Source organism: Miniopterus natalensis, chromosome 18 (assembly GCF_054644295.1).
Source record: "Miniopterus natalensis isolate mMinNat1 chromosome 18, mMinNat1.hap1, whole genome shotgun sequence".
Classification (NCBI taxonomy): Eukaryota; Metazoa; Chordata; class Mammalia; order Chiroptera; family Miniopteridae; genus Miniopterus; species Miniopterus natalensis.
Window position 1 is genome coordinate 21,520,401 of NC_142098.1, and position 25,575 is coordinate 21,545,975.

Below are 25,575 nucleotides of genomic sequence, written 5' to 3' on the forward strand. Positions count from 1 at the left end.
CAAGCATGCGTGTGTAATTTGAATTTATGCCTCCTTAAGTCCATGCTGGATAGTCTAATATCATTTCTAATAGTAGAATTAAAAATAGCTAAGTAGGTATTCTGTGCCAGATCCTGCGCTGACTACTTGATATACGTCAAATTAGTTTACGCCTTTTATCAGTGAGAATGAGGGTCAGGGTTTGAGCCCACGACTGCCACATCCAGAGCCCTAACCACTACCCCTCCTGCGACATGAGTCAACAACCTGAATGCCTGCTCCAAGCTGAGGAACAGGGACGTGAATGCCAGCCAGGTTTTATGGACACACAGTAAAAATTAAACCAAGGAGGGTAAATAGCACTTTTAGTGTCCAAATACTTGTTATGGGCTTTCTCAGCACTTTACAGTGAAGTGTGTTACTGGCACTCCCTAATTGCCAACTTTGTGCTCCAGCAAAGTCAGCCCTTTCGCCAGCTGGACGAACACACAATACAATATACAGGTGATGTGTCATAGAATTGTACACTTGAAACCTATATAATTTTATTAGCCAATGTAACCCCAATAAATTCAATTAAGAAAAAAGAAAATCCTCATCTACACTATATAATAAAATAAAAATAAAATAAAATGTTTATAGTTAGCACTGGGAAAAGGGGTAGAAACTGAACAAATATTTGTTAAATGCATGAATAAATGAATGAATGACTTAGGATCTCCCACCATTCTAGGTTGTAAAATGGAAAGAGAATAGTCTTGGGAATCAGCCAGATTAGGGTATGAATCCTAGTTCTGCTACTTGCTATGTGATTTTCTTCAGGCCTCTGGGGGCTCTCCACAGTGAAAAGGAAGGCAGCCCAGAGAAATGTCTGTATCAGTTCCCTATTGCTGCTATAACAAATTACCACAAACTGAGTGGCTGAACTGCCTCCCCCGCCCCCCACAGATTTATTATATTATAGTTCTGGAGATCAGAAGTCCAAAATGGGTCTCACTTGGCTCAAATCAAGGTGTTAGCAGGACTGTGTTCCTTCTGAAAGCTTCAAGGGGAGAATCCATTTCCTTGTCTCTTCTAGCATCTGAACGCTGCCCACATTCCTTGGCTCATGGTGTTTTCTCCAGCTTCAAAGCCACTAGTGTGGTGTCTTTAAATCTCTTTGTGACCCTCCTCCCTCCCTCTCCCATCTTTAAGGAATCACCTTGTGATTACTCTGGGCTAGTCTGGATACTCTAGGATAACGTCTCCATCTCAAGGTCCTTACCTTAATCAAATCTGCAAAAATTCCTTTTGTAAGGTATCATGCTCACAGTTGCCAGGGATTAGGACATGGATGTCTATGAGGGGGGAGGGGAGGCATTCTCCTGCCTACCACAGTAGCCATGCAGCCAGTGGCCGCACATATCAGATTTGTCCGACAGACTGGAAGCATCTCCATTCCCCTCCAGGGTAGCACAGATACTACATTAAAAGTGCTCCCAGAGAGCACCCTCCAACCCCAAGAGCAGTGACTGGTTGTCTTCTTAGAAGGAATCTATTTCTACCTGAGGGTGAATCACCGGTCTTTCCACTGTGGGGCAGTGGAATGGTCTGGGTTATCCTTAGGACCCTTTACATTTTGTAAGACAGAGTCAACTCCACCACCGCTTGGTTGAGTGTTGATACACATGTGTACTTGGCCAAAAGTCATCCCTTTAATGGTAACCTTGAGCTCAGTGCTCACACCACACATCAAATCTCGGGTGGGAGAAACACTATTTAAGGAGACCCACTGGCCTTTAAACTTGCCTCAGATTAAGCCGGACAACTTCCTTTTGGCTCCAGGATATTTGTTTTCACTCTATTTTGCTTTACTTTGGTGCTATTAGACTATACTAGAGATACACCTTAAGAAAAGCATCGAGGAAATAATGGCATTTACTGTAACAGGTTTGTCGAGGATGTTCATTACACTTCTGCATACATTTCTTATGGGAAACCACCGAGAAAAATCTCAAAACTTGGTACTAGTTACGACTCTCTGTAATAACTGGTTATTTCCATCAAGTGAATACTAGCTCACCTCGCTGGTCATTTCCCCTGTTTGCACACAGTATCAGGAAGCTAAGTCCCAAGACTGTTGCCTATCGTCAGCCAAGCTTTAGGGCATCCTGGCCTGCGTTACGTGTGCCAACTTGTCTTCCTACCCTCACTGTCTCCTTCCCCCAGTTCCTTCACCTGTTTTCCATTCCAGCTCTTACTGTTGTGATGTCAGTAAGCCCAGGATAAGGCACAGTCAAAATTTTATTTCCAGAGCTTTTTTTCTCTTTTGTGAGGCACATGCTCCTGACACATTCCTCTTTGTTCCAGAAACAAATTCAAATGAAAAAATATAAAGACATGAAAGGAAACATCATCAGTGCCAATGTTTAAACACTGACTCTCAGCAGAACTGGGTTTAGCATTATCATAAAGACTGACGCTTATGTTGATAATATGAAAACAAGTCTCCAACGCTTTGTATGCTGAGCACATTAAGATCATAAATGCCAGAATTCTAAATGGCTTGCTTGCTGTTAGCATATTAGCTGGCACTGAAATCTGTTTCTTTTCTAAGGGATGCTTAGCTTTTATTATATCTTTACTCATGGTCAAAAGACATTAGCAAATTTGCTAAAATGATTGAAGACATTCCTCTTAAGGCATTCCTAAAGTTTCATCTCTTCGCCTTCTCTTTTGTATGTGAGCTTATTTTCTCAGAAAGAAAAAATAGAAATGTGCTTTATACTAGGTAGGGTTTTGATAATGGTAGAAAGGCAATATTTTTAAAAATCAGTATTAGCATGACCTCCATTGAAAATGTCTTCAAGGTAGACACAAGCGTACGAGTTCACATCTGTGAGTTCATCAGACCACAGAATCACCAGCACTGAGAACCTCTCAAAGCCCCCTAGATGGTATATCAGGACCTTCTCTTATTAAACTCTAACCCAAAGAGTCCAGGACATACTGTGTGTTCAACAAATACTTGTTGCATTAATGAGTAATACCTCTCACTCTCAGAAAGGCTGGAGTTCTCCAACCACAGCAGACCGTGACGGGACATAGTACTTGCCCTGTGGCAGGCGTCTAGTACGTACTGAGTGATTGTCACTGAGACATGTCTAAACCGTGGAAGAAACGTCTGCCATCCCTGAGCTCCAGAGCATTAATTTTTAGGTTCATTACTTTCCCCCTTGTCAGACACACCTGACAGATGACATTCGCATGTGCAGCTACCCTCGCGGGTGTGCTGAGGTTTATGTGAAATTCCCATTGTGCTAGTACAACCTCAGCCTCCCTCTCTCCAACTCAAGAAAATACATCAGAACACAAATGAATTAGGATGTCATTAACATGGGAACCATCTCGAATTCGCGGCAATTTATTGAAAGAGTACATCATCCACCATTGTGGCGTTTCAAATAGTAGCAGCGCAGGACCGTGAGGCATCTCGCAGTGACTGACAGAAACGGCTCGTTGCAATACCAAGACTGAGAGTGCTTCTGACGGAAACCATCTCTGAGACCCGCTGAGTCCTGACATGCCATCTTGGGGACCTTCCCAAGCTCCAGAGCAGCCGTCCCTGAGGCTCACCGTATCCGCAACGCAATCATCTCTATGACCTCCTCCGCCCACGTGAGCGTCCCCAGCATGACAGAGATCATCCCTCCTAATGGAAACAGCTCACACAGGCATCTCATTGTCACTCCACTGCCACCACCATGACCTCGAGAAGAGGACTCCCAGGCAGTCCACTTACCACGCCGCCACCAGCCGAGTGCACGAGCACAGACATCCCTTCCCGGAGGTTGGCAACTTCAAAGAGCATCATGTAGGCTGTGACGAAGTTCATGGGGAACGCAGCTGCCTCGGAGAAGCTCATGTCGTCTGGGATCTTGTAGACAAACTCCACTGGCGTGCACACCACCTCTGCCCAGGCGTTATAATTGACAAATGCCATGACACGGTCCCCGATCTGGGCGTAGGGAAGCACAGGGTTAGTGGAGGTTGCTTAACCTTTATTGATGGGTTTCTCAAATACTCAATAATCTGATGAAGACTATAGATTCCTTCCCAGAAAGAACAAGCACCCAACCCCTCAAACATGCACACCCTCACCAGCCTCCCAATTTCAAGGCGAAGTTTTTGGATGCTCTGAAGCCCATCTATAAAAAATTCCCACGGGCCATGGAGACAAGCTTCTTTACTCTTCTTGAGCATAAATACACAGTGTGAAGCACATTGCACACCTTGAAGTGTTCGTGTCAGAAGGTCATTTTACTGACTCAGCCTCTCATCTAACCTCTCTGTTTTGGAGCTGAGAAAAACTGAGCCATGAGAAAGGTTGCTGGGGCAAGGCTCAGAGTAAAATCTATTCTCGTTTGTTCTCTGCCACCCCACATGGATGCCCCGACAGGCTGGTTCACTGTGGCATCACTGGTATTGGCATCAAAGGTTAGCAATGGATCACCGATCACTGTGGACATGAACGTGGTCATCAGAAGACCATGTAAATCTAAGTGGAGGACACTGAACAAGAGCTACCAGGCTTAGATCCAAATAGGAATATGCCACCAGGTGTGAGGACAACTATTATTTATGGGATATACATTATATGGCAGGAATTGTCCTAAAAACGTCTCATGTTTTAACTCAAAACCCCTATAAAGGGATGGCTGAGTACTGTGTTTTATTTATCAGTAGTTTACATAGCTAAACACCACGAGAGAAAAAAAAAGTTGTCCCTTTAAAGCGGTTACGGTGGTATGCTAAGTTTTTTTCATAGCATTTCATTACTAAAGGGAGATACAAATAACTGAACTAATACTATTATTAGTTTGTAGGAGCTGCAAAGTGCTAGCTATAGGGAACCATTCTGCTGTCTGTGTTAGTGGCTTGTACTATGACTTTCAAATGCAATATTCAAATTGCTGTGGTCATAATAAATTCTCAATAAATTAACGGCTTTCCTATATGTGTGCTTTAGTATATAGTGTGTGTGTGTATACATATGTAGTATTTAGTATATATATGTTTATCATTGACTCTACTGTTTTAATTTCTTTGTAGCTTAGCATTTCTCTTCTACCCCCTTCTCAACAAACAACAAAAGCCTCCTATGAGATGGGTTCTGTAAGAATTTCGTATTATAGATGAATGATTGTAGATTTTACAGACATTTAAATTGACGCAAAGAGAAATTCAAGCATAATCCCAAGGTCATGTATCTAGAGAGCAGCTGGGCCAAGATTTTAATCTAGGTAAACCGACTCCATATAAAATAATTAATTCATTACACCTGAGATAAGTGCTACAAAAAAGACAAAATTATATAAGGGTGTATAACAGGTGAACCTACCAAATCTGGGACTGTTACTTTAATTCTTTAAGCCTCCATGTCCTCAGCTCTCAAATGGGTATACTGTTAGGACAGGGTCCTTATGAAGATTAAATAACATAATATACATGCCATACACTAGGCAGTATGCATGTAAGAAAAGAGCAATAAATGTTCACTCTTAGAAAGGCCAGATTGGTTCCTGATCTCATGGAATTCAGTTTAATGATCAGAAGCTAACTACAGACCCATTAAACCTCATGAAGCAGAAGGAACAGCTGTCTAATGAAGAAGCCGATGGAGAGGAGAGGCTGTACCCCTGGCAATGGGTGTCTTAATCCCTGGAAGTGTTGAAGACCAAATGACGAATGTTGGGAATATCATCTTAGATGTGATGGTTTGGACCATCGGATCAATGCAGCCTAACACTGGCATCCGCTTTGACACAGAATCATGAAAACCCAAAGGTACAGACTCAGTACCCCAAAGTAGCCGACGGCCGCCAGTGTCCACATGGAGTGCAACGAGGAGTATTTCAACCACCGTGACAGTGAGGGCCACAGCCACCACGGCAGGGCTGACTGCCTCCCTCTTCTCCATTTCATTATCCAAATGGTGAAAGTGGCCAAGCCCATCAGAGTCTAGAAGTGGACAACTTTTAAAAAAAAATTCAATTTTATTTCATTATTTGATTCTGTTAAGAAAAAAATAAAAGTCCTGGATGACTGAGACCAAATTATTCTTTTACTGCTGTGCCTCTGGCAACAACTTTTCAAGCCTCTATTGCGATCGATCAACCAAGAAAGCTATTCAGTGTGCTGCTGCATGGAATTCCATCTCTAACGTGATTGAAAACCTTAGGTCAAAATTACAGAGGGAATCTTAGTGTTGGTTTTCTCCCAAATCACACCCTACTGGAAACCTGCAGGTGGTGTCTTTTATTTGAAAGTCACTGGAGGGAAGTGGAGGTGAAGGATAGGTTTGACAACATGCAAGCCAGGGCTAACTAGCAGAAGAAAGATCATATATATAAAGAAAAAGATATATAATCAAGCAGAGAAAGTCTTCCCTGTAAACCAGGGGTGGGGAACCCTTTTTCTGCTAAGGGCCATTTGAATATTTATAACATAATTCACGAGCCATACAAAATTATCAACTTAAATATTAGCTTTGAAAAAAGCTCCTAGATTTATTGAATTTCGAGTCCCGCCTGCGGTTGCCTTGGCAGGGCCAGACCAAGTGATTTCTTGGGCAGTATACGGCCCAGGGGCCAGACGTTTCCCACCCCTGCTCTAAACCAAAGCCAACAACATTCCTATCTACTGTTAGAGTCTAAAATAATGCATTACTTATCCCATGCTCAGAATTAGTAGAGTTAGTAGTATGATCTTTTCCTTTAGGACCATGTGGAGGAGTGAAGAACAGATAGTATTTCTTATATGCAGCACTTTCTGGGAGAGATGGTGCTGCCTCTGTTATATTGCTTATCTGGGGACAGAAAAAGTAGTCATACTAAAGAAAAAAAAAATCACACATATACTACTTACTCAACATCTTTCCACTATATTATCTGAAAACCATTGACAAAAAGACTAATGGGTGAGAAGGGATCTCCAGGCATTCATCGTAATGAATTTGGAGCATATTAATATGTTCAGAGTACACTGAGGCTCAGATGCACTGAGACTGAGCAACAGGCTCAAATGCAACTCCAAGGGCGCTCTGGCATTTTATAGGATTTTTCTTCCTGCGCTTAGTTTTGCGGCATTTGCGGGTTGGGAGCAAGGGCAAAGATCACAGGATAGCGAGAAGGCTCTGGTGACCTGAATCCAGGTTCTACTACTATATATACCACCTTTCGGACCTCACAGAAGATTACTGAACCTCATCTCTGAGGAGACCGTAACAATGTCTACCTCTCAGGGCTGTGGTGAGGCTGAAAAAAGATAACTTGCCTGTGTTTCTGGTTATAGTGGATTCTCAGACGTTAGCTCCATTCATGTCTCCCTGGGGAAGCACTTAGTTATAAGTGAGAGCTCTTGTACCTAATTTCCATTGGTTTTTCTGACTCCAACTACTGCAATTTTGTGTGATTGATTTGCCCACAGTTTTTCAGTTTTTATAGACCGGATTCTATTTTATTTGCATTATAGTGGTAGAAAAGGTCCTATATCTTTTCACTGTTTAAATTTTTTTATTATGGAGAATTTTGAACATGTACAAAAGTAGTCAGAATAACATAATAACCCTTTTTATCCACTGCCCTAACTCACAAATCCACCAACCCATGGCCAATTCTGTCCCACTGACAGGTACCACTACCCTGTGGCTTTAAAATTTCACCCCAAATGCCACTTCCCCAATGTCTGAAATAATGATTATAAATGATTACTTAAATGCATCAAGATAGGAATATAGAGGCTATTTCTCCCCAACTTTTGTCTTTTGTAATTGATTTTTGAGCCAGAAGTGCTGAGAAAGTGTGAACTATGGGTGGGTGGAAAGGGTGTGCACACTTTAGTTAAACCAAGGCCGAATACCCTTATTTAATTTTTATGTAACATGAATAAGGGGATGACAAGATCTCCCCTGGCCAAGAGCACCAAGATGTTACATGAGAAAGGCATGAGACATTTGGAAAGTCCTATCATTTATAAACATTGTTAATAAGACCAGACAATAAGACATCAATAACAAGACACATAATAGATTACGTCAAGCATTTTTGCATAATCTTTTATTATCTCATTGGATTCCAGATTAATATTACTCTTTCAGTCAAAAGTCAGAACATTACCTCGTATCCTTTCACGCTGTCCCCCAGAGCTTCAACAATCCCCGAGCACTCAAAGCCTGGCACCAGGGGAGTCTTGGGAGGGTTGTCGATGTTCCCTTGTCGCACCATCAAGTCAATGAAGTTTAAACCGCTGTGGTCAGCATATAAGAAAAGAGAGAACTTCAAAATGAGGTTCCAAAGCAAGCACTGGCCTGGCTTTTCTTCCCTTCCCTGCCCCACCCTTCCTTGCCCACCCCATCCCATTCCTCTCTCCTTTTTTTTTTTTCCTTTCTGGAAAAGTGTGCCTAATAGTAACATCACTTAGTTCAATGTCACCAATAAAGCAAAACTCAATTATCTCTATAGACAAAGAATGCTTTCCTGGCAGTTAAAATAGCCGTTAGAGTTTATACTCTAATTCAAAAGATAGTCCCTTTGCCCTCTCTCAGAGCCAGCTTACTCTTACTTTAAAAACACATATTGACTAGCCTGGTCATTAGCCATCTGAGCACTTAATCGTGGGTAGAAAATACACTAGGAAGGAGTTATAAGAAGACACATGGAAAGCAGCCAGACACAATGGCCATTAGCCGACTTATGAGAAAGGGAGAAAAAAGACCTGATTTAAAAGGTCTCAAAACAACCGTCACTCCTCAACCGTCATACGGATTTACATCAGCAGCGTGCCACAAACAGCACCCATATGGTGACTATGAGCCATCGGGAGACGACATGATGTCCAGCTGGAGGAGGGCGGGCTCGAAGAAGAGAGATCACAGGGATGGACCAATGGATGGGGGAGGAATGGAGGGTTCATTTCAAAATTTTTAGATATCTCTGGATGGGAGAAGTTATTCAGTGTTTTTTATTAACATATTACTTTTAAATTAAGAATATTATCATTAAAATATGTCAAAGTCATCACCTTGTAAAACCATATACTCGATTCTAATGACGCTCCAAACTATATATATTTTTTAAGAACTACGATTGGGAATTGCATTTAACACCCATTTACTAATCAAATGAGAAAACACATCCCAATACCTATGTATTTTTTTCCACCAGATGTGGTTCTAATAGACTTCCTGTTTTTATAAACCACCATCTATCTAAGGAAGACTCTGCTTATGGAAACAAAACTCCTTGGTCTGACCCAAAGCCCGGTAACATCTGACCGCAGCTGCTTTCTCAAGCAAGGCAACTTGAACTGTTAAACACAGCTTACCGATTTTTTTTCTTGGCCTCTTTGGAGACAAGGAAGCATCTAACTCCACCTGGTCTCAACTCATCAGTTTTATCCATAGAGAATGGGCATTAATGAGGAGGATGACTTCCGTAAAAGTTTCATTCAAGAATCACCATCATCTTAAGGTTTTCCTGCCCACAGTCAGGCAAGTTTCACTGGAATCCCTCTAATGTGAGCGCTCCTTGAAGGCAGCTGTGTGACTCGTGTTTCTTTGCCTCCAAAGCGCCTGGCACAGTAACATAGTAGGTACTCAAGTAACATGTGCTGAATGAAGGAAAACTGGACATTTGGAAGTCTGTTCACACACATTTTAGAAATGTGTCCATTTCTCTGAGCATCCCTTGGCCACGCTTGAAAAGTAGTATGCAAACGGCAGCATATATTTTTGAATAGTCAGGAATATTCTCTATGTTATCCTAACACCCAACTTCCTGAACGCTTTAGAGTTTCCACTTCTAAAAATCTCAAACTCTATTACCGTGGTTCTCAAACTTTATTGTGCATCAGAATTCCCAGGAGGGCTTGTTAAAGCACAGATTGCTGGGCCCCATCCCTGAGTTCCTGACTCATTAGGTCTGAGGTGAGGTCTAAGAATTTGCATTTCTAACAACTTTCCAGATGCCGCTGCCGCCGGTGGTCTGGATACCACACTTGCAGAATCACTCCTGCATCATTTCTTTTTAAGCTACTTCAAGTCCTTTTTGGAAGGAAGCTAGCTAAAAATTAATAGATGATTATTAAATAAATAAGAAAAGTAAAAGCTTTCTCATGTCCACTAGGGCAGTTGAATGTTTTATTGTAGTCCAAAGAATGATATGCACCCTTATTAAGTGTGGTCTTATTAGGTTAGGTTCATCATTCCAATCTGCCTGGCTCTTTCTTGAATCCTAAATTCTTTCATCCTTGGCTCTTTCTCCTGGATTTGTGTCCTTTGAAAATGTGTTTATCAGACCATTGACATCTATGTCCAAATTGCTGATAAAAATATTAGATGGGCTATCATGTTCCTGGTTATCGAGGGTATTTGTGAAGACTATGAAGATGTCACGGAGGGAATTTAAAATACAGGACTAGCTGACAGGTTTAAAGTTTCTTCGAATCATGAGCTCTTACGATTCTATGAACTATCTCTAAGACACTTTGAATTTACGTGTAACAAGTACTCAGTAAGACCATTTATTTATACTCAGTCTCCCCTGGGGACACAGCAGGTGTTTATTTCTAAGAAGGTTCCTGAAAAAGCTAAAATCTCTAATGCTCCATGTTAGATGTTGACCAAGTCATTGACTTCCAGTTGGTACCTGGAAGCGATTGGTTATGTAAAACATTCAATCTAATTAAATTTAAATTCAGCAGCTCCCTCCATGGTTTGGGGCTTGGCTTCGCACTAATGTTACAACAGTGACAATAACAACTCTACCTCCCGGGAGTTCAGAGATAAGCAAATAAATAACTACACAGCATGACAGTTCCCCACAGGAGGTGATACAAGGGTCAGAGGTAGCACAGGGAGGGCAGTTATTAGCTCATTTGGCAGGAACCAAGGAGGCTTCCACAGGGAAGTATCGCTTGGGAATGGCTGTGTCGTCCCCCCGCCCCGTTCCTCGACTTCTCCAGCCTCACCGCCCCCACGGAGGGGAAGAGGCACTATAAGGCAGTGCAAAGTGCTTACTGCTTGACTTCTCACTGGAGACCCAGAGGGACGGGGTCCCCGTAGAGAACCCATCCATTTTTGCTATAACATGACAGTTACCTCCTAAGTTCATGGCTGCTTATAAAAACAAACAAACAGCGTTTAGTAAAACATTTGTTTCAATAAGAAAAATGGGATGAAAAATAGGCAGCATTGTGTAAGAGGACACACATCAGTGACGGAAATGTGTGTGTGTGTGTGCTGTCCAACATGGGCCCGCTAGCCACGTGTGGTTCCAGAACATCTGAAATGTGACTAGTGTGATTGAGGGTCTGAACTTTTAATTTTAGATGACTAATATTTCAATGTAATTAGCCAGGAAGGAGGCAGTAGCAGAATCACTACCCTCCTGTCTTCCCCATCCATTATGAGCAACTCCAAGGCAGAGTGTTTTAAAACCCATTCTTTAGTGTTCATTGCTTAGCACAATCCAGTCTTGCAAACGACGATTCCTCCACTGGAGGCGTGAGTAGGGAAATATGTATGTAGAAGTGACTCAAGCTCCCGCCTTCTTTCTTCTTGCTAAAGGGAATTCTCTCTTAGCCGTGCTCGGCTGGCAGCCTTGCGTGTATGCTGGTTGTGCTCAGGGGGAGAAGGGAGACCAAAGACCTGCCTTACGGAGGTGCTTTGGGAAGAGCAAAGATTTACCCCTGAACAATGAAAGAATAGTTGTGAAAGGCTAGCAGAGACAGATGCAAGACAAGAGGTGGCAGGGCCGGGGTTGAGAGTCTGAGAGAGTTAGAAGACCACAAAGAGAAAGTCTGGAGGTAACAGGAGGCACTGGGGAGGTGTAAATGGAAAGGGAATGTTTTTGAGAAGTTTTCCTCTGGAGCATGAGTGGACCCAGCTTTTGTGTTTTCTAAAGGACCAAATAAGATTTGACGGTGCTTTTCAGGTATGTTGGCAGTTGGGCTTCCAGTCAAGAGCAAATAGGCCCAGCTACATCAAGGACACAAAAGGAGGGTGGGGAAGCACAGGAAGCGAAAAAAAGTCAAAAGAGCAAAAGCAAGAGGCTGAGTCTCCCCATAAGTGTTGCTGGCTGAGGACAGAGACGGTTGAGGCTCCCGGGGGATGCGAGGGTGAAAATTGCCTTTGCTCTTTCTTTCCCACGAAGCAGCAGTCCCAGAGGCAAAGACCGTCTCCTCTGCGGTCAGACAGAGAAGGTTCTCAAGGATCTGAAGGCAGATAAACCTGAAAGCACCGTCTCGGGAAGGTGGGCACGTTGCTAGCTGCGCTACACACCCCTGGTTCCCGTTCCGGCTGCCAAGGGTTGAGTCAGAGCTTATTCCGAGGTCCCTGATCAGAACACTTTTAGCAAGTGCAGCCAGGAGGGTAACAGAGGATCCAATCACCAAGTCGCTCGGATGAATCATAGGAACGGTAGGCTTAATAGCGTCTCATTAGCTGATTGAACTAGATGTAGCATAGATAAATGAAAAGCAATTCTTTCTCATCTTGGACAAGGGATCCTCTTTTTTTTTTTAAGAATGTCTGTAAGTTGATGGATAGCCTTTTTAAGAAGCAAGTGTGTCTGTGTCGGGAGGAAGGGGAAGGCGCTGTGTAGAGCGCAGCCTGAAAGCCTCATCAGCGTTCACTGTAGAATTCAGGCTGTCTCAGCCAGTGGGGCCCCCCCACATATATATCTATTGGCATGAAGAGCAGATAAGCCTCCTGGGGGAAAGGAAAAACAAAAACTCATCCTAACAGAGATGTGAGTTGGAGAACATAAGCCTGGATGAAGAAGCCTATGGTGATGCAGGAGGGAGGCTTGGTCGGGAGTGTGGTGTTTGCCACCAAGGAGCTTGTGTCCGGGACAGAGCAGTAAAAGGCGGGTGCAAAGTGAGTGAAAGTGTGGCCCTGGGGAGACAAGCCTGGCTTATGGCACAGCTCCCTTTGCCTTGCTAGTTGTATGTCTTTAACAAGTTCCCTCACCTCTTTAATCCTGTCTCTTCAGCTGTAAAAGTTTAGTATCATAGAATTCCCCTGAAACACTTAACCCAGTACCTGTGGCTCAATCAAGTACTCAATAAAGATCATTATGATAATAATGATAAATAATTAATGCCAAGAGTGTCATTACTATTAACTACAAACAACAGGCCTGTAACATATAAGACGTCCATGGCTTCAGGGTAAGGTAGGAGGAGCAGAACAGGGTGACAGGAGAGGGTCAGAATCAATGAGGGAACCAGGAGATATTGAGAGGTATTGAAGGGTGGGGGTGGGGGTGGGGGTCCTGAGACCTACAAAGAAAGTTAGGGATAGTCATGGACATACTCTTTGTTTTCAAATTGTCCCCTCCCTAATAGTTTGAAGTATTTATTAATTTTCAAGTTTTATTGAGATAAAATTGACATCCTGTTGGGTTCAAGTGTGCAACATAATGATTTGATAGATGCATATATTGCAAAATGATGGCCACACAGTAAGTTTTTAGGTAAGCAATGTGTTAACAGCCAGGCCGGCGGGCCCTGGGTTCCTAGGGATGCGAGCATAGAGGAATGCTTCGGTAAGCGCTCGGGGAATAGCAATCATCAGAAGCCCCACAGCGGGTCCTCTCCAGAGCCCTGGCCTCCGGCGCCCATGGAGCCGATGTCAAAAAGGAGAAAACTGACAGCATCCTGAGAGGTCAGAAGCCCACATTTGCCAGCCTAGGGAAAGCAGTTATTAGAGATGAACTCGGAGATTCAAGAGAACAGACTGTGTAAGGGAGAGGTGTAGCTCCCTGAAGACATAGCTCCTTTGGTATTCTTTTAAGTTTCCCCTAAGAGACCTGCATGCTGGAGAGGTTTAGGCCTCTTGTCAGAGAAAGCCGAGATGACAGAGGGGAGCCTGCAGCCACACTGGCTTCGAGTGGCCACTGTTTGTATTAAGAAAGTCATATTTACAAGGGAAACAGCAACTTCTGCAAAAATGTACACCTGACGTTTGGGGAAATGTCAGTAATATATTCAGTCATCCTCCAAAAAGTTACTGGGTGCCTACTGTTAACCAACCACAAGGCTTGGTGGTCATTGGTTAAATGACAATAGACAAAGTTTCTGGAATTTCCAAGACTGGAGGACAGTAAAGGAACACCAGTCGACATGGGTGGTGAACACACAATAAGTGCACAGATAATGTGTTGTAGAACTGTGCATCTGAAACCTGTGTAATTTTGTTAAACAGCGTGACTCCAATAAATTCAATGAAAAGGGGGAAAAAGAAACCTATTACGGCTTTCATATTAAGGGATGGGAGAGTGAGCATTTTTTCTGTAAACAGTGTGAGGCATTTTCTCCCCCATCCCAGTGTACTATAACTACCTTCTGCAACTGGGGAAAAAATGATGGGCCTCCAAGTTGAAAATATTACATATGTTATTTAATATGATTCAGTAACTTTGTGCTGAAAAATGTAAGGTCCCAGGATAGAGAATGGAGATGTCTTTCCCCAGTCCCCTCTCTGATTCTTCACTTTTTCTGGTAAAGAAAACCGTCTCTTATCCCCCATGACAGCTACCATTTGGATCAGTCCAGTGTGTTTCTTACTGCTCTCTTCTGGTAACAGTCCTCCATGCCTTTTAGAATATCTGTGTCCACCCCAACACACACCCATGCACACTTCATGCATTCCCGGTGGGGCTATCAATTATGATGCCCCATTCTAGGTCTGGCTAGGAGGACATGAGACACACATGTGGCCAGTCACAGCACCTCATTCCCTTGGGCCACAGAGACAGACATCCCGGGGCTGGTATGTGATTCACAAAGGGCGATCAGATTCCTTCCTTGATATATCAAAATTGGGAGAAAAAAATTCTCTTTGCCCTGGGTCTTGCTAAACCTGTACCAGGCAACTGGAGCAAAAGGCCACCATAGTTCCTAGTGCCAAGAAGAAAGCTTATAGCAGTAGGGGTGCCCGAAGCTAACTCATGAGGAGAGAAAAGATAAAAGGTGGAAGGAAAAGAAAGGGTAGAGCCAAGAAGTCCAGCAACCTGGTGGTCAGCATGGCTGAAATAAAAAGAAGTCAGGGCAGAAGTGATTGGTGTTCCTTTTGAAGATATCGAAGCTTGGCCCAGTTTCTGGCACATAGTAGGAGCACAATGCATTTGGGTTTTGTTTTCTTTCTTGTTTTTTCAGGAATTAATCTGGGTCTTCTTGCTTATGTCACAGCATAGTGGCACATCCTATCTGGACCACTTTTTTTCAATCCTCACCCAAGGGTATGGTTTTATTGATTTTTTAGACAGAAAGGGAGAGAGAGAGAGAAAGAGAGAGAGAGACGTGAGAGAGAAACATCGATTGGTTGCCTCCTGTACGCTCTCCGACTGGGATCGAACAGCAGCCTAGGTATGTTCCCTAACCAGGAATCAAACCCGCAACATTTTGATGTACAAGATGATGCTCCAACCAACTGAGCCATCTGGCCAGGGCTGGGCTACTTTTGAGTTAGGGTCTTATACCCTTTGGGGGAGATACATGGAGTCTGAATAGAAACTCCATTCAGAAAGCTTTATGAAGTATAGAGGAAGTTTCTAATATTCTTTGCATCTTTTCCCCACCATTAATATGTATTAAACAAATACTATGTGACAAAGGACTTCATTCAACAAATATTGAATGTGCCAACATCATTGCTAAGTACTTCAGATGCATTGCATTTTATAGCCACACACAAAAACTCTGCCCCATAGATATAATTATACCCATATCACAGATGAGAAAACTGAAGTTTCAAAAGACTAAACCTTTTCCTAAGGTTACACAGGTTGCTGAAATTATCAGAGCCAAGATTTGAATCCAGTTCTGTTTCATTTCCAACATTCACTATTTTGTTACCAAAAAGGATACTGCCTCCCACCCAGTTTGGGTGCATAGTCCTGTCCAAGAAATAAGTCATTACCATTATCATCATTCCTCTCACAGATATCTTGCACTAAGCTCGGAGACTACATCCGTTTAGAGAAGTCAGGAGTAAGGGGATCCAACCCTTCATCTGCCAAGGGGGTTCCTGGCTCCAGAACAATGTTGGGGATAAGGCTTGGCTAAGGGGTCAAGGGTCACTCACAGAAGGAGCTTGAGGTCAGAAGCTCACTGCCTGCTTTCATCAAGAAGATACCACACTCAAAGATGAAACAGCTCCTTTCGCTGGAGTATCTATTTTTGTCTCCTGGGCCTTCAGACATTAAATTTACTCATTGTAATACCAAGACTCCAACCAATTTTCTGTGTGAGATCACACACAGAGGGATCAAACTGATTTGAGATTACACTCCTTCTGCCCTTTCCTGTGAAGAGTCTCTTCTTGCTCCTAATTAAACTTATCTTCTATGACAAATGCCAAGATGCCAAAAAAAACCATCCTTATTAAGAGTAAGAAGTGCCACATACTTGGGGACATAGGGTGCTATTTTCCCATGCCTGGGTGAGCTGTGTTGTCAGTGGTGAATGCCAATGATGTGCCAGAAGGTCATGGATTTTGGTTCCTTTGAATGAGACTGAACCAAGGTACAGAGACTGGACTATATCTATGCACACCTTGCTATCAGAGAAATCTCTGCTACCAATCGTGGGTGGGTATGCCGGCACCTGGTGTGAGGGTAGCAATAGATCGATTCAAATCCATTCCCAACCCTGGGAATAAAACTCAGAAGCCAGCATCCTGCCCTGGCCAGTGTGGCTCAGTTGGTTGGTCACCATCCTGTGCACCAAGAGGTTGTTGGTTCAATTCCCAGTCAGGAAATTGGGTTGCAGGCTCAATCCCCAGTAGGGAGCGTGCAGGAGGCAACCGATCGATGTATTGCTCTCACATCGATGTTTCTCTCTCTCTCTCTCCCCTCTCCCTTCCTCTCTCTCTTAAAAAAAAAAAAAATTTTTTTTAATCTTTTTCAAAAAAGACATGGAACAACTGGACGGCATCCAGTGTTCATTCTGTCTTTTACAGCCCGAGTGACTTAGGAAGGAAAAGAACCTTCCTAAGCACCCACTGTATGCACGGAACAGTCAGGACTCTCGCAGGCTCTCCGCTAGCCTTCGAAACAATACCCAGATGTGGGTGTCATTACCGACGTGGCGATGTGGGCAAGTAGAAAGTGTTATTTGCTTCTGATCACACAGGCATGGTGAGGCAGGCAGGGTCCTCACTATTTGCTCTCATCGCTGAGTCCCGGTGTCCTCTCTTAGGAAGTGAGGGTAATAACCTCAAGGAGTCGTGGGGCTCAGGTGAAAGATGGACAAGAATATTAGGCTTTGTTCCTGCAAAGATGCTGCAAGTGGCGGGGAGGGGGAGCGTGATCATCAGTCATCGTCCCGGCTGCCCGTCATGAGCCACCTGCCCTTGCTTTCTGACTAGCGCCTGTGTCATTAAGATCAGGCCGCTGTTCATGGAAACCTACTACCGTCAGATGTTCTCCACTCCCCTTTTCTATAAAATAGAAGAATCACTGATTCTGGGCTTCCTTTCATCTTTGAATTGCGGGGAGACAAGAAGTGCTTCCTATTACCGGTTGAAGAGCAGACATTGTCACCACCCCCAGCCCTTGCCAGGGAATATGCAGACTTCGATGGAGAAAGAACCCTGAGGTAGCATCGTCCATCGTCACCAGTGGGGCTCAGCGTGACTCAGCACAGGCATCCTTTCCTGTCAAGCCCTGACACCTCCGTCCAACACAGTGATTCAGGACACTTTCTTCCCATCTCTGTGCCAGGGTGGCTCCTGGCTTGGGTATTAGATACACTCCAAGCAATTTCTCAGTTTTACAAACATCTGTGCCACTTAATCTCATGTACTCCATTTGTTTATTTGATAAACCCAGGGAAGATCATCTTGGCCATATTTCCTCGGATTGACCTTATCAGTGACAGTTTCATGCTGTGTTATTTGGGGACATCCTGTACTCAGGTTGCCGGTGTAGCAAAAGCCCAATTAAGGCAAATGGGGTAGAGGAAGGAAATGGCATGCCTCCAGTGGATCCAAGGAGTGGTGATTATATTTAATTAGCGTGGGCATTTGGGGTGGTCAACAGTCGTAGCAATTTGATCCTAGTGAATCCCCCAAACATCCTATACCTCAGAAATGGAGGGAGGGAAAGTGGATATGGTGCAGAATCACATTTTGGGGGGAGGGGGAGATGGCACTGGGCAATCTTGAGTCTTATTAGTTACACTTCAAATCAGCCACACACATTCATGGTTCTCTCTCTGTATTTCTGATTCCAGTCTTTGTGTCTGTCTGCCTGTCTGTGTCTCTTGGGGTCTCGGTCTCTCTCTCTCTCATGCCTTTGTCACTATGTCTCTGTTTTTCCAACTCCTAAACGTAAAGAGTCCAGGAACAAGGCAGAACTTGGATTTCCCCACCACTCTTCCACTTAGCAGTTTGTGATCTTGACATGTCTCTGAATGTCAGTTTCCCTGTCTTTAAAATGGAGATAGTAATACCCATCTTGTTGAGTTGCCATTAGGATAAAATGAAACAAAGAATATATATCAGGCAACTCAGTTCTTGGCTCATAGCAAGGGTTCAGTAAATGTTAGTTCCCTCCCCTATCTCCAATACACTTTACCCTCATGATATATCGGACCCCATCAATCTGTTGGCTTTCCTCTAGTGTGGCTTGCCCTCGGTCCATTTTCAGATCAGCCAATGGAGCCGTGACTGGCTGGAACCATTTTTCATCCAATTGGTCTCATTCCAGCAGTTTCATGAGGCCTCTTGCTGTAAATCAGTCTGGGAAAATAAACGTCCCCAATCCATTAGTGCCTTTCCACCAAGCCAATTTGAGCCACAAACCAGACAGGGCTTGTTAATGGCCACTTAAATACATTCCTGCAGCCCCACTTGGAGACCCTCTGCCTCAGCTTCCATGAGCTCCTTCCCAGGAGAAGCTCCACTGTGACAATACTGCTCACAACAAAGGCATCGATCTGATTCTTATCAGTTATGGGGGGGGAGGGACACCACGCACCTGGTTTGCCTAGGAAAATCCCACTTTGCTCCTGTAGTCCCAGAGCAATTATTTTAGTGCCCCTTTCAAAAGAGTTCCAATTTGAATGATAAACTATAGACGGTGTCTATGGAAACAAAAAAATAATCATTTAAGTAATAATAGCTATCATTTATTGACCACTTGCTATGTGCCAGGTATCATCAGAAAGGTCTTTATGTACTGTATCTCATTTAAACTCCATTACAGTGCTATAAAGGAAGGTGCTGTGATTATCTCCATATTATAGGAAACTCAAGTTTAGAGGAGTAAGCAACATGGTCAAGGTTAACCATCAGTGTAGAGGGCACACTGTTTGTGCTTCACCCATCCCCTTTACTGGGCAGTGCACCCATCCACCAGCTGCTGGGAGTGCTGGTTGCTCGCTCAGAGCAGTCCCGTTCCCTGCTTCCCCCTTTCCAAGGGGGACTGCCCTCAGTCAAACAGATGCCACCTCTGCTTGAAAGGTTCCGTGTCCTCACTCAGGAAGTAGCCCCCAGCCCAAAACTATCTGAAGAACGTGGCAAGGAGGGGGTGGTGTAGGGGTGCAAAAGGCTTCCCCCATTGCTTCTGGGTCAGATTAGTTCTGTGGTACAATTCATGCTCCGGAATTACTGATGGATCCAGCTGCAACCAAACCTTGCTTAGCTTCTTTCCCTGCCCTGCCCAGCTTCTCTTGCTCCCATTCTCCCAAAAGCACGCTCCACCAACCACTTAAAAAAGCACCCCCGTCTCAGGCTCTGCTTCCAGGGACCAGACCTCAGACATCCAGTTAGCAAGTGGCAGAGCTGGGACTCATGTCCAGGAAGGTCTCACGCGTAATCACTAAGCAGGTGTGACATGATATTGCCTACTTATAGACATGATCAAAATGATGGCCCTCAAGCTATCAGGCTGCCAAGAACTGTGTTGTATAGGCACAGTTATGACAACACCCACAACAACAGCTACTATTTATTTAGTGCCAACAGTGGGCAGTCTCTTTCTTGTATCTGATCCTCTCAACACCATGCAGTTCATATTATTATTCCCATTTTTCAGTCGAGGCATGGAAAGCTTAGAGAAGTTAAGAGAAAGGCCCACTGGCGTTACACGGATAGAAAGTGGTAGGGCTTTGGCTTCCACCCAGGTCCATCTTTCTCCAAAGGCAACATGCTTCTTCAGTTTGGCTGCTTAAATCACGTGCCGTGTAACTTGTTCAATGAATTGCTGATAAAATCAGTTCCCCATCAAAGCCAATGTTCTTGTAACAGTTTAGACAGAAAACTCTCCTATCCCGCCTATCCCACGCTCCTTGAGTTGGTTCCTTCTGAGCTGCATGTGACCATCATGTCTCTACTTTAGGGGAAAAGCCATTTTACTCTGGAAGCAGCCACCGAATATTCCCTTAAGCCAGACATAAAAAGATCAAAGGAGCTATACTCACAGAGAAAGGAAAAGAAAGCAAGCTTACACTCCAAAGGTCTGGAGAGGTAAATCACATTTCTTTACCATGGAGAGAGACAAAACAGAATAAAGGGAAACGACAGGGTTTTAAGGAGACACAGACCAGGATTCAAATCCTCACTCTACTATCTGTGTGATGGTTTTTGGCAAATTACTCAGTATCTCCAAGCCTCCATTTGCTCTGTCATTAATACCTATCTCATTGGGCTCATAAGTGAGAGGGTGTAAATGAGATATAATATGTATTTTCCCCACCCCTTTTCTCCCATATCCATAAAATTTACAGAGAAACCAACTTGGGCCTTCATTCTGGGTCTGAATACTAGTTCAGATGAACTATACTTTATCCCCAAGCAAAAAGCATATCCTATTTGATGATAAAAGGTCTCCATTAAAAATAGAGAGCAGATAAAAGAGGGACCTTCATCCAGGAGACTATCAACTGATTCATAAAAATACCGAATGAGTCATCCTGGCTCTCAAGGCTAAACTTACAATCAATGGGCATCTTTGGCCAGCCAATCTCGGCCCAGTGGAGGAGGAAGAGCCCAGCGGGCAATCTTCACAAACCTATTTCAATCCCCCCTTGCAAAACGGATGAACCCTGCTTCCAGCTTGGTGAAATGAAAATCAATCTGGGACCTTTGCAATACTGTATTCCAAATGCTCCCCCTGGCCTAGCTGGCTGTCTGAACAACTAGGGTGGGGGATCTGCAGTGGTTCCCATGTGGGTGTGGGTGTGGGTGTGTGTGTGGGTGTGTGTGTGTACGCATAGAGCCCTAATGAAGAACAGGATTGAGAGTCTGGCATTGAAAAATCAATCTCCTAGCTTTCATCTTGACATTTATTATTTCAAAATGCTTCAGTTCCTGTCAGCATGTATGCACTTAGCATAAGGCTAGAGAACCCAGACCTACTGGCACTACAGATGATATTCTTTTCTTCACAAAGTAGCTGCAACATTTTCCCTCCCTGAATACATACTCTGACAGAGTCCTAGAACCCAGTCCTTAATTTGGATGGAGAATCATAAATGACATATACACAAACACACACACACACATACACATACATAAAATATTTTTGATTGGTGGTTATGGAAGGTGAATTCTCAATACGTGGTTTTAATTTTACTAGGCAGACATTCTTCCATCAGCAAGCGGAGAAAAGTAATGACACAACAATCCCCCTCCAAGCATCTTCCCTAGATCCATTCACTCAGCAATAACTTATTTAGGATGTACTGTGCCGCGCACTGGGGATTTATCTTTGAAAAGGAAAGATGTGAGCTCTGCCCTCAGGGATCAATCACTTTGGTCCAGTCAAGAGTTAATGAAATATAACTGCATAGGAGCCCCAGTTTGCAAAAGCCTCTTCGCTTGCCTGGAATTCCCCCAGGGAGAGGCCCAAGAGTCCTGTTTAGAGTCCAGCACGACCAGCCCCCTATATGCAGAGCGAGCCAGAGACCGGCGCCTGCTTCTCTCAGCAGCTGCCTTCCAGTCTAGAGAATGAAACCTGCACCCGCTCTCAATGTAGCAAGGGCAGGGGGATCCCCTTTGCTTTCTTCTTGCCTCTAGATATGGTCCCAGATTCTGGGCTTGGGGCTCTAACCTGAGCTGGCTGCTGTGTTAAGGAGCAGTGTCTGTTGGGGGATTTAAAACATATGGATGGGCAGGGATAGGCCCACCTCACTGTGCTAACAGCAAGTTCCCCTTAGGAGCTTCCCAGCTGCTGCATACAGAGCTCAGAGTCTGGTCCAGTGAACACCCAGGTGAGCCCCTCCTCCCCCCAGAACTTCAGGGAAAGGCTCCTATAGTGACAGCAATCAGAAAGACTTAAAAACACGGGGGGGGGTCCCCGAGGAGGAGTGGGGGAAGACAAGGACAGTCAGGTTGGTGAGCTCCGTGGAAGACAGGAGCAGGAGGTCAGGGAAGATTGATCACGTTTGGGGTATTTTTCCCCCCTCTTCAGAGAAACACAGAAGAAAAGGCTTCGGTGCTTGGTACCTAACTCCATGCTTCCCAGTTCCTTTCCCCAGTCCAGCCCACAAGGAGGGACTGTGCAGGAGCGGGGGAGTGAAGGACACATTTCCCCAGCCTGCATCCTGTCCCCAGCCCCATCAGGATGTCACGTAGAGGTTACAAAGACCTATGACCAGATGCCGGCCATGGCACTCAGCGGTGGCAGGGTGATGGGCACACCACTCTCTCTGAGCCCCGGTTCCCGCACCTGTAGCGGGGGATGCTGACGGTCCCTAACTCACTGGGTCCAGGGAAGTATTAAATACGATCGCTCACATAAAACTCTCCAAACCAAGGCTGGTGCACCATAAGCCGACGGTTATTGTTATTATGTTTAACTATGTTGCCATCAAGCCTCCCGTCCCGGCAGCTTCCCCCACAGCGCAGGCATCTAGACCTGGGAGCGCTGGGCGCCACCACCCAGCCCTCGATCCCCTCCCGAGAGCCCGCGGACTCCTCGGGTCCCCTCCTAGGTCTGGCTCGGGGAGAGGAAAAGCCACCTCTCAGCATCCTCCCCAGCATCAGCCGCGGCTGGCCGCGGAGAGGCTCTGAGATCGGGGGTCAGGGCGCGGAGGGGGGCGCCCGCGGCGGGGGTCCCCGGGGTCGGCGTCTCCGCGGAGGCTCGGCCACCTCCTCCCGGGAGCGCCGAGCGCGCAGAGAGGAGAGAGAGAGAAAGCGAGAAAGGCACGGATACTGGACCAGGCTTTGACGCGGATCTTGAGCTCGCCGTCCTGCGGCTCGGGCATGGCCTTCCTGGTGACCCGCAGCTTGTTGAGCCCCCCGAAGCCGGCCAGCACCACGGCGCGCATCTCCTGGGCGTCCCCGAGTCGGTGCGCGCCGCCGCCGCCCTCCGCCGGCTCCTTGCCGGGCTCCTTCTCGATCATCTGCTCCGTCTCTTCCGCCTTCTCCACGCCTTCCTTGGCCATGGCGCTCGAGGGCGCGGGGCGCGCGGGCTGCGGCGGCTGCGGCGCGGGGGGCTCGGAGCTCCTCTCCCGCGGGCTCCTCCTGTTGAATGTGGGATGCTCGGCTGGGCAATGGCTGCAGCCGCCGCGAGCCGCGCCGCGGTCCACGGCCTCCGCCGTAATCCTCGCAAGAGCCGCGCCCACGCCCCCGCTCCCCTCCTCTCTCCGCTGCCAAACGAAGCCTCAGCTCCAGTTTCTGAACCAGTCGCCCATCAGGATCTTGATCGCAGCCCCAGAGCCAGATTTTTCTCAAGATTCGTGAATAAAACACGCAGAAAGGCCACCGCGTCCTCCGTGGTGGGCGCAGTACTTGGTTATATACGGCGCAGGCTCGGGGCCTTGAAAGGGACGGAGATGAATGTCTGGGCCTGGAGGACGCCTCCCCTCGACGGGGTCGCCTCGTCTCGCTCCCATCTGCGGACCTGCGGGAGCCAACGACGGAATGGACGGGAAATTGGGCTGTTTCCCAAACCACCCGGTCCTGGCTGGAAAGGCAGAGAGGTTCGGGAAGCGGGAGGCAAGAGATCCCGCACATCGATCTCAAAGTGTCCAAACCCAGAGCCGGTTCGCACGGGACACGCAGGGTCAGCGCAGATGCTCTTTTCCTGGCATCGCTAGGAGCGTCTTATGATGGCTCATTCTCACCACCCGCGTCATTTCGGGCCATTCCAAAAAGGGTCCTGTGCGCTCCCTCCCCAACACAGTATCCCCCCCCCCACACACACACACCAGTAACTGGCTTTATGATTTATTTTTGTTATAGAACCCTTAGAAAAAGGAATGCTAGAAAAACTTGAGTTTCCATGATAAAAACTTGGGGGGTTGCCTTGCGCCCGTTTGAAAAAGATATAGTTGAGGACTGGTCGGTGTGTATTCTAGTTACTGTGTAGCCACTGCCAGCCTTGGGATGTTGGGCGGCTCGTTCTACCTTCCTGAGCCTCAGCTCTCTCATCCAGCAAGTGGATACATTAATTTTGCTTATTTGCATTGTGCTAAGGGTTGGGGTGGGTATGACTTTTAGTGATACGTGGCTCTGACCTTTGTTGTTGTTGATCCTCAAGGGAGGATATTTTTTCCGTTGATTTTTAGAGAGGGAGGGGGGGGAGAGAGGTGTGAGAGAGACATATCATTGATTGGTTGTCTGCTGCGCAGGCACCCTGACTGGGCTGGGGATGGAACCTGCAACCCCAGCTACATGCCGGGGATGAAACCTGCGACCCTTCCACACGCCAGCCTATGTTCTAACCACCGAGCCACACCAGCCAGGGCGTGGTTCTTACTTTTGAGGACCTCATTCTGGGAGCATGAGTCAGGTATGACACAGCCCCCAAAAAGACACACAGAATGAATGGTATAAGTGCCTCTTCTCTCTCCATTTTCCACGTGCTTCTTTGCTTTAAACACCTTGGCCTTCTATCCTCAAAGAGTACTGTGTCCCCTCCTACCTCCTGTTGTACCCAGGCTTGGAACCTGTGGCCCATGCCCTTCATCTGGTGATAACTCCTACTTCACTCTCAACTCAAGTGTCCATTCCTTGCAGAAGGCTCGCCAACCCCCAGGTCAGGTCGGCATCCTTTATGGTAAACCCACGGCGTGTGTGACAAACTTTTGTACGATTTCCCGATAACGTCTGTTTCCTTTTCCCAAGTGCGATCTTCATGCATTTTCTGCTTTTTATCCAGCATGGTTTCCCCGAAACTTTGCACATGATTGGTTTAAAGTAGAATATGCTCAGAAAATGCTTGTTGAGTGAACGAATGACTCAGTGAGTGCAGATGCTACAGCGGGAGCCTGGAGGAGGAAACCACTGACTTACCCAGGGAATGGAGAAGTCTTCGTGGAGGAGGGGGCATTTGAGCCAGGCCACGAAGGATGGGCCCTGGTTCTTCAGACAGGGAAGATCACGTGCACATTCAAGCACATCAAAAGGTGGCAGGCAACAGGGCTTTGAGACAACACTGGCTTTTTCTGTGTGGGCTGAGCATCGGCTGTGTTTATCGATCACTAGAGATAAAGCTGAAAGGTTGTTAGGAACCAGCTTTTTTTTTAAAAAAAATTTATCTTTATTGTTGAAAGTATTACAGATGCCCCCCTTTTCCCCTCATTGATCCCCTCCACCTTGCATCC

At 45.6% G+C, this 25,575-nt stretch overlaps 1 protein-coding gene and 1 non-coding gene across 2 annotated transcripts in view; one reads left to right on the plus strand and one right to left on the minus strand.

Annotated features, from left to right (window-relative positions):
* The window catches only part of VAT1L (vesicle amine transport 1 like), a 101,604-nt gene extending 78,133 nt beyond the window's left edge, over positions 1-23,471 (minus strand). The window contains exons 1-3 of the mRNA XM_016196843.2: positions 23,186-23,471; positions 8,136-8,265; positions 3,761-3,976 (exon numbers count right to left, since the gene is read on the minus strand). Coding sequence (XP_016052329.1) covers positions 3,761-3,976; positions 8,136-8,265; positions 23,186-23,412 — 573 coding nt within the window. The 5' untranslated portion in view covers positions 23,413-23,471. The remainder of the gene's footprint in view (positions 1-3,760; positions 3,977-8,135; positions 8,266-23,185) is intronic.
* LOC148091027 (small nucleolar RNA SNORA15) lies at positions 4,674-4,814 on the plus strand. Its single transcript, XR_015716085.1, has one exon. It is a non-coding gene; the product is annotated as a small nucleolar RNA SNORA15 (small nucleolar RNA).
* Positions 23,472-25,575: the final 2,104 nt, after the last annotated feature.